The 9,953-nt window shown below is 44.9% G+C and overlaps 1 protein-coding gene across 2 annotated transcripts in view; it reads right to left on the minus strand.

The window, feature by feature from the left end:
- The window catches only part of KDM2A (lysine demethylase 2A), an 80,096-nt gene extending 70,420 nt beyond the window's left edge, over positions 1 to 9,676 (minus strand). The window contains exons 1-2 of one of the 2 annotated variants that reach the window (XM_088449838.1): positions 9,657 to 9,676; positions 3,101 to 3,200 (exon numbers count right to left, since the gene is read on the minus strand). In XM_088449838.1, the coding sequence (XP_088305964.1) occupies positions 3,101 to 3,136 (36 nt within the window). In that variant the 5' untranslated portion in view covers positions 3,137 to 3,200; positions 9,657 to 9,676. Of the gene's footprint in view, positions 1 to 3,100; positions 3,201 to 8,907; positions 9,203 to 9,656 lie in introns of those variants that run through there. The other variant, XM_088449837.1, reaches the window with a different exon arrangement.
- Between the last annotated feature and the right edge of the window lie 277 nt (positions 9,677 to 9,953).

Below are 9,953 nucleotides of genomic sequence, written 5' to 3' on the forward strand. Positions count from 1 at the left end.
GGGTTTTCAGATTTAGAATACGCCGATGAGACCCATTCTGTTTCTGACCCAAAAATAAATTGGAATAATTACCCTTTCCCCGTTGCATCACAGGAACCGGGATTATCACCCCTGCCTGCAACAAGGAGTAAATGGCCTCCTGTAGGACCAAGTTCCTGAGTCAGTGCAAAAAACTTCTGGGGAGAATGTCTCCGGTAAGTGAGAGCATACCCCTGAAAAACCACTTTTCGGAGCCAGGAGTCTGTCGTTATTTGATGCCAGTAGTCCGCAAATTGAATTAGTCGGCCTCCCAGTCTGGGATCCACCAGGAGGAGGCCCGCCCCATCAGGCAGAGGGTTTTTGTCCGGCTTAGAAGTTGGACGTCTGGCCGACCAGGACCTCTTAGCTTGCTTAGTGGTACTGTGAAGACTTCCTAAAATTTTATGTAGCGGTTGATGGCAGACCTGCATAATTTGAAGCTGCCAGAGTAGCCAGCTCAAAAAGTATATTTCAAAAGTAAGGATTCCTTTTTTGATCCCGTATCTGCTTTCCAAGACCTTAACCAAAAAGGCTCTACGAGCCGCAACTGAGGCTGCTGATCTTTAGAAGCTGAGCCCAGCATCTATTGCAGCTTCTCCCAAATAGGAGCAGATTCGTGTATGTGGGAGATATAGGTCAGCTGTTCTCTTATAGCATTTGGTTGAGTATCTTCCAATGACCCCGTCCATTCCTCAATAGCCTTGGACACCCAAGCCCCAGCTGGTCGAGTAACAGCTCTATATGATGAAAATACTGCTTTAAGTCGTTTCAATTTTCATGTCTGTAGGATCTTTAAGAGGAGATGCTGACTGAATAAGCAATGTAGCATTCCTGACTAAATGTGTCACCTGAGAATCCACAGTAGGAGGGACATCCCACTTAGTCCATTCAGTAGCGGGGAAAGGATGCAAAGATGCTAATCTTTCCATTTATCCAGGTTACTCCGTGTCTCTTCCATCAGTTCAGTGAGCTGACCGCCCACCCCCCAGATTTAGGAAACTCAGGTTTTACCACCTTCTGGTGTTTAAATACTGGAGCCTTCTTTCTACGAGCCGGTTCATCATCCTGTATACTTAGAATTGATTTGACCGCCCTCACCAAAGAAAAGACATCCACTGTAGAATGATGGTCCTCCTCTCCAGAGCTAGACTCTGGAGAAGAACCCAGCGCATCATCTGATCCTCCGATGATGCAACTGAATCTACAAGCTGAGCAGACTGATAAACTAACGTCCGCTTAAGCGCCTACCGGTCTCTTCGTAACAGCCGACTGAGCTATACTCTGACCTGAGTGTGTATAAACATCCATCCAGGAAGGATGTATAAGAGGAACAAACATAGCATGCTGTGAGTATCCCATTAAAAGAGGTAGTGTAGGAGTAGCCAAATGATCCACTAGCTGCTTCATCACCTGAGACAATGAGGGCTGGTAGACTGGTGATGTGGTTCTTTAGAACATACAGCACACCAACCATCCTGTATAAAGTTCTGAGGGGACAAACAGGATTTACCTGAAACCAGCACAGAGGCATCAACCTCCTGTTTCCCTTTTGCATATTCCATAATAAAAGATAACAATGTAATGTGACAGCCTTCACAAATATTAGTATATATGAAGTACACAGAAAAAACCCCATCCACCTGTACCAGGGGGATCAAGAGAAAAAAAAACAGTAATAGTTATTACCGGCAGTCAGAAATAAAAAGCAGTATCAACACAGCAGCTAGCAAACAGTCCCATACAATGCATATGCAATTTAATTGCAATAGACTCTGAATTAACTACTCAAATACAAGACTTGTTAGGATATAGAGCACCACATACCTGACCTGAGGGAGAGGTATACAGGGAGACTGACCCAAAACCTCCTCAGACCAAATCGCTTCAGAGACCACCAATAGTGGACTGTAAGTGAGGAGGATCGACCCAGATGCAGGAAAACCTTTGATGGATCTGCGTCGGGGGAGGAGCTGCCAGGCGAGAGCCTCCCCCCCCCCCTGAGCTGCATCAACCGGCCGGGTACGCTGGCCTCATGGCAGCAGAAGAGTCTGCTGCCGATCCCAGGTGTCAGACGATAAGGCACCGGTAGTCTAGTGAGGGAGCAGACGCACCGGGCCCTTACTGCAGTGGCTTCCGGTGCGTTTCCAGCGCCAGAAGCAAGGACTGCCACGCGTGATTCCCTGTAAATGAAAAATCACCTTACCTGACACCTCTGTACGTCCGGTTGCCGTCCGGGCCTCAGCATCGCTGGTAGCAAGCTCTGCCGTGACCCGCCGGAATCACCAGAGACGTTACTGGTGTCGCGGCCCGGTGGAGGTAGACAGAGTCGCAGTGCATGCGTCTTAATACAGACACTCAGTACTGCTAACTCAAAAACATAAAAGCTTGGGACTGCCTGAGCAGTGGCCTGTTACAAAGGTGCTGAATGCCTGTGGCCGGGAGCGGGGTATATATGGAGTAGGACTAAAGGCATCCTGGGAGCTAAAAGCTTGTCTGTTTGGTGCCTGGATCACTCCAACCACATTTTCCCCATGGTATCCCTGTGGATCCCTATGGACCCCGAAGAAGAAATATAATCTCTAGGTGTGTGACCAGCTTCAGTCATTCTGGGAGCCTGTTACATAAACGTCTATGGGTACAAGACTTATACTTTGCTGCCCAGTAAATGTATTGCTTTGCCTATTTTCAGCAGGGTGACATAACGGTTAATGTGGAACATATAGGACTTTTTTTTAATTTTCAAATACTGCTCTATGGAGGTTTTTTTTTTTTATGCTACTCTCATTACAATACGTAGCAGTCAAACTTTGGTTTTGAAAGCCTAGAATGTTTATTTATTTTTATTTTTTTTAAAGGTGAGCACACAAGTGGTCACTGCAACAAGGTTCACGTTGAATGGTCAATTTGGTCGAGGTAAAAAGAGGATTCTCTGTTCCCCGTTTAGCAACTCGCCCAATAATCAATCCTAGTCAGAATATTATTAGGCCAGACACAACAGATATTGCGGACTGCATGTGCAGAATAAATATATCTTTAAAAAGCTAACATTACGCAAGAGACAGCATATAAAACAGTGTCTCACCAGTCTACGGCTGTAACGCACTTTCGCGTCTTCCATTTCTCTCAATCTCCCACCTCACAATGGTGAGAGTACGAGTCTTTCCAATGCAATATTTAGTTACCTGCAGGAGAAAGGGAGGACCACATGGTTAAAATGAATGGCTTATTTAGTTACTACATCCAAGACATCTGCCCATACTTAAGAACGACTCTATGCAATACAAATAACTCTATAATTAGTTCTGCTGGTTGCGTTTCCTCTAGTTTACTCCAGCAGACAACCTGAAGTTTACTTTAAGGGCCCCCGAAAACAAAAACTGAAACAACGTGAACATACAGTACACTGTTCAATGTTAATTTACAACTGCCTACCAAGTACAGCTGACATTCCACTCATATCTTCAGTACACAGTGACCTAATGGAGGTCTGACACAGGTCAAAAAGCTGAGAGTAGCGTTCCCGCTAGGCTGTTTTAGCAGGGTGCGGCACCCTGCCCTCCTTCTGGAGGGCAAAAAGCACCCTGCCCTCACAGGCTGCGGGTGCAGTCTTCACCCGCGGGATGCAGTGTCCTGCGGGTGGAGAAATGTGCGGTGACCCGGTCACCGCCGGAGTATAGACGCCGGGCGCATGCGCTCAGCATCTGTTCTCCCTGTCTGCAGCGCTTGGGGGCTGCCCGGCATGTCCGTAAGTGCCGGGCATGCCCCCAAGTATGATGAAAAAGGGGACGCGTCTTATAGACACACACCCTTTTCGCCCGCGTGCACAAAGTTGCCCTCTCTAGCCCCGGCACCCTGCCTGCCGCCGGAGCTAGAGTGAACACTATGAGAGTGCAATCACTTTAGTTATTGTAATATCACTGGCCACACCCCTGTATATCTAATCACCAATCCACACAGTACATTTCTGCAGCGCCAGCCTATGAGTGTCAATAAGTCATTTTAATTACAGTTAGTCATGCATAAACATATCAGGTATTTTCAGGGATACAATTTATTCAGCTCACTAATTATAAATATTTCTAAACTGAGCTAGAGAAGAAGCAAGACGCTTAATCAATGATATTTCTGTCTGCTTCAAAAGTAGTGCAATTGGTAGATGTCATGGATTCCTACAGTTCAGACTAGGGGGCATATTTAGTAACGTGCGGGTTTTTAGATGTGGAGATGTTGCCTATAGCAACCAATTAGATTCTAGCTATTATCTTCTAGAAGGTGCTAGATAAATTTTAAGTAGAAGCCGATTGGTTGCTATGGGCAACATCTCCATTTCTAAAAACCCGTACTTTAGTAAATATACCCTTCGTGGTGGTCTACCGCAATTTTGGGCATAGTAAAAATAAACTCTTTTGGCACTGAAAATATCTTATTATTACTGATCACTCTGCTGCTGATGTAACCGCTGTCTAAATGATACCAAAGTAGCTCAGGTAGATTCAAATTCATTTTTATGCTATAATGCTAGTCTCTCATTTCTCTCAACAATAATGAGTATCACATTACCATCTCTGCTGGGAATAAAAGATATTCTTATATAAGCAGTCTCTAGCCACCAAACAGGTGCAAGTCAGTACTTTCAAACACTGTTGGAAAAACAGAGGTGATATGGCACTTGCACAAAGTGTGCAGGATGATTAGAGTAAAGCCAGGTCCACACGGAACGAAATGCTCCATGAGCGATATCGTTCAGTGTTGTCCCCTCACCTGCCGGGCTTAATGACGTTCCCGACGTGATCGTTAACTATACTGTTCAGTGACGTCACCGACTGTATCCCCGAACTCCCAGGATCTGACAATATCGTCAGATTTGCCTGCAAGTACGGCCGATGAACGATATCGTTAACAATGTCTTGCATACACACGGAACGATATCGTAATGCAGCTTAAGCCTTTTGTAACAGAACTTGCCATATCCACCCGATGTTTCTGGCTCTCCTGCGGCTAGTGCTTGCTCAACCTTCTGACTTGTAATCTGGTTCATGTTACAATTACAGCAGAGGTATATGGCAATGATGTCCAATATGTCATCATTTAGGCCGGAAATATCATGTATCTTTTAGCAAATACACGAGTTTACAGTTCCGCAGTTTTCACTACACTAATGCGTTTCTTTGTAATAAAGATTTCCTCAGGTGGATAGACTACTTGCTTATGCAAGAACAGCTTTCAGTCACAGAAGATTATACTATGATACTCACTTTTGTCTAGAAAGAACAGAATTATGATATATGATCTCGTAACACAGCATTACAATTAATCTGGAATATGGAGACAGATCTACTATAGTGGCAATTATCGTGTGCCTATAGCATTTCCTGTTTCATCTCTTAACGAGGAAAAACAGGAAGCAATAACGCCAAGATATATGAACATCTCGGCCCGCGGAATGGGGAGAGAAAACTCTCCACCTTTCCGGTGGCTGAGGATAGCGATCCATGCAAGACCCAAAGCCTAGTCGATTATCAACAAAAGTGCGTTTAACATTTTTTAATAACATCTGAATGATTATTCATCGCCATATAATAGTATGCCAACAACTAAATCATTAGATGTTTGCAGATAACGTAGAGAAAAGTGATTTTTTTTATCTACGTTTTCTTTCATACATACCAAGGTTCGATGTACGTGTCAAATAGCCCTGTTTATAGCACATTGGGCACGTACCACCACTTGGTCCCTATGTTTTATAAATGAAAAGCATATTGAAGTAAACCATTGGCTGCAAAAACACTAACCAATATATGCTACACTAAAGGGGATATGTATCATACTTTCTAAAGAGTAGAGAAGTGGACAAATAGAGAAGTTGTCCATAGCGACAAATCAGCTTCTACGTACTATTTTATGAAATGGATTTAATAAATGCCAGCTAGTCTCTGACAGGTTGCTATGGGCAACTTCTACACTCTTTAGAAGGTTTAGGTTTAATTAATTTCCTCCTAAGCATGTTATTTGAGCCAGCTTGTAATAACTAGTTCAGACAGAAGGTGTAAGGTATAGTATGTGGAGGTAGCTTGTACATGTTTGGTTGTAAATGTAATGCAATCTAACATAATGAGCATCCTAGGCTTTGATACTTAAAACACCAATACACAACAATCGGAGGACAGTTACCTAAGCAGAAGTGGTGCTGTAATCCAGATCAAACAGACATAGGTTTATAATTTATAAAGCAAGGCAAAAAAATGCATTACAGCACACTCTATGAACAATTACCTGTGCACTTATTTGTATAAATATAACCACAGATATAAACATTTACGAAGTAGATACTCCTAGCCCGTAAGTTTCAGATGGTATTATACACACCGAAAATCAAAGTTGCAATCATTATCAACACAAAATGAGATCAAGAATATAGTTATGAATCTAAACAAAAACCAAAACACCAGGGGCCAAATGTAAGATCTTCTGATTCGCCAAAAGTGCAGTGTTTTCTGTGATTTTGGTCGCTGGATTTAAAGCTGCAATTGTTTTTAAAGGTAAAAAAAAAAGTTACATTTTACCTTTAAACAAAATTAATAATAAAAAATAATAATAAAAAATGCCTCTTTGAATCCAGAAACAAAACCTCAAAAAGCTCTTCCCTTTTTGCCCCCAAAAAGGAATAAAAACACACTACATTGGCCTCCCCAGGAATAAAAACACACTACATTGGCCTCCCCAGGAATAAAAACACACTACATTGGCCTCCTCAGGAATAAAAACACACTACATTGGCCTCCTCAGGAATAAAAACACACTACATTGGCCTCCTCAGGAATAAAAACACACTACATTGGCCTCCTCAGGAATAAAAACACACTACATTGGCCTCCCCAGGAATAAAAACACACTACATTGGCCTCCCCAGGAATAAAAACACACTACATTGGCCTCCCCAGGAATAAAAACACACTACATTGGCCTCCTCAGGAATAAAAACACACTACATTGGCCTCCTCAGGAATAAAAACACACTACATTGGCCTCCTCAGGAATAAAAACACACTACATTGGCCTCCTCAGGAATAAAAACACACTACATTGGCCTCCCCAGGAATAAAAACACACTACATTGGCCTCCTCAGGAATAAAAACACACTACATTGGCCTCCTCAGGAATAAAAACACACTACATTGGCCTCCTCAGGAATAAAAACACACTACATTGGCCTCCTCAGGAATAAAAACACACTACATTGGCCTCCTCAGGAATAAAAACACACTACATTGGCCTCCTCAGGAATAAAAACACACTACATTGGCCTCCTCAGGAATAAAAACACACTACATTGGCCTCCTCAGGAATAAAAACACACTACATTGGCCTCCTCAGGAATAAAAACACACTACATTGGCCTCCTCAGGAATAAAAACACACTACATTGGCCACCTCAGGAATAAAACACACTACATTGGCCTCCTCAGGAATAAAAACACACTACATTGGCCTCCTCAGGAATAAAAACACACTACATTGACCTCCTCAGGAATAAAACACACTACATTGGCCTCCACTGGAAAAAAACAACACACTACATTGGCCTCCATTGGAAAAAAAACACACTACATTGGCCACCTCAGGAATAAAACACACTACATTGGCCTCCTCAGGAATAAAACACACTACATTGGCCTCCACTGAAAAAAAAAAAAAAACACACTACATTGGCCTCCATTGGAAAAAAACACACTACATTGACCTCCTCAGGAATAAAACACACTACATTGGCCTCCATTGGAAAAAACACACTACATTGACCTCCTCAGGAATAAAATAGACTTCAGTACAAGTCTGCTGAGCTGACCGCTGCGACATACTTGACAACAGCTCGCAGCACACTAGTTGAAAAACGCTGTTCTAGAATATAAATGTCTATTCTTGTAACGCATCAGCACATTCACCAGCACTATACTAAGCAAGCCATGAAATGAACAGACTAAAAATACAACAGACACATTATTAAAAAAAAAAAAAAACATGGCAGGTATAAATATTTATTTAGGCCAGGGAACCACCTCTATTAAATAAAACTGCGTTAATGGGCTTTAAGTAAGTGCCTCTTTTAAAGAAAACTCAATTTAGGAGAATAACTCAAATACCCCAAAAACAAAATGTGGCCGTTCGTCCTATAAAAGCGCAGATACACATAACGTAAGGCAAGAATTACTTTGACAAGCAATATAAAATAGATTTTTAGGATCTCTTCAAGCAACAAGTTACATCCAGAGCTGAGAACACATCTTTATTCTTTACCCACAACCTAAGGTAAGTTTACAGCACACCGGGTATTTCCCATCAGGTATCTGTGCACGAGACCATTAAACAGCTTTATGGGAAAATATGGAAACTCCAAGGCATAAACAGATATATAAGATGGGAGCTGTGCCAGGGAAACACTGCTGCCGGGCAAGACCTGGCGGCGATGCCCTCCTACACACCAGGGCAAGTGGGCATAATACAGGGTAACTTTGATGCAGGCCACACGCTCTCTTGCAATAGTAAGTGTAATATACAGACTATGAGTGGACTGTGAGGGTACTCTCAGCACACCGGCCACTTGCGTGTGATGGGGGCACAGAAAGGTCTGACCAGAAGAGCTGACAATCTAGTGAGACAATGGGAGACACAGGACTTAAGAGGAGAGGCAGCAAATCCCTGAGCCCCTGGGCATGGCTGCATTGTTCAGGCTATGCTGCCATCCACTGCTTGCTGGCCGTGGTGCTGATCCCTACTAATCCCTACCTGCCCACCCCAGAGACAGGGAGCACACGGCACCCACACACACACACACCACAGCATTGTAGCTTGAGGGCACCAGCGACCACCCACCCTTACCCACCGCTCACCCCAGCACCGGCGCCCCCATTCCTCCTCCTCAGGCTTTGTTGCTGGCGAGAGAACAGTTATGTCAAAAAGAAAGAAAAAAAGAACAAAACAAAAAAAAGCTTCGCGAACTCGACCCCCGCCCCCTTTCCGCCTCGCTGACGTCACTCTGTCGCGCAAGTGGCGTCACGCAGTCCCCCCCTTTGGCAGGAAGTCTCTGCCTCAGCTGCGCTCACGGAGGGAGCAGGGCAACGGGCGCTGCGGGCGCCATTTTGGACCGAACCAGAAGTGACGCGGGCGGCGTTGTTGCGCAGGCGGAGCCCGGGCAGCCTGGGGACCTCGGTGACTGGACTGGAGACGGCGCTGGGACTGAGCGCTGATTGGCTGCGGCGGGGCAAGGGCTGATGCCGATAGGTGCTGACAAGAAGTCACGCCCGGTGCTTTGAGGGTTGCCGGCCAATAAGGGAAATGGATGCAAATGAAGCATGGGGGCGTGGCTACAGTAAAACCCTGTCGCTTTTGCCAGGACGGGGCAGGGATTGGCTGGAGAGATGAGGGCAGCAAACTGTCAAAAAAAAAAAAAAAGGGGGTAGCCCGAAACCTCATAACAAAGTGGTACACACGGGTGCCGCTTGACGTCACATGGCTAGGAGGCAGGCGATTGGTGGGAAGCTCTGACGACTCCATACCCTACAATACGGGGAACAAGGATCCAAACCCACTTTACCCCTCCGCCATGTTCCTGCAAAGTTCTCTTTATTGTCCGACTGACCTGGAGTGTTCTGAGCCAGGTGCCCGACTCCAAAATGGCGATTGGCAGAAAAGCCGCTTCCGACCACGAGGTGACGCCTCCGCTACGGACGCCAGAAGTCTCACGTGGGCCATGGCAGGCGCGGACACCTCATTGGCCTGGGGGCGGTCACATGGCTGAAGGGCCGCCTCACGCTAGTGAGGCCGAGCTGATAAATAGGCGTGCGTGGTAGTACACACAGTGACAGTCACTGGTCAACTCAGTCGGCTGAGGTGTTGACTGCTCAGTGCTTCATTTTGCGCTATGGCTGTGCTGTGT

The sequence above is a fragment of the Taudactylus pleione genome, unplaced genomic scaffold (assembly GCF_031769625.1).
Source record: "Taudactylus pleione unplaced genomic scaffold, aTauple2 ptg000497l, whole genome shotgun sequence".
NCBI lineage: Eukaryota > Metazoa > Chordata > Amphibia > Anura > Myobatrachidae > Taudactylus > Taudactylus pleione.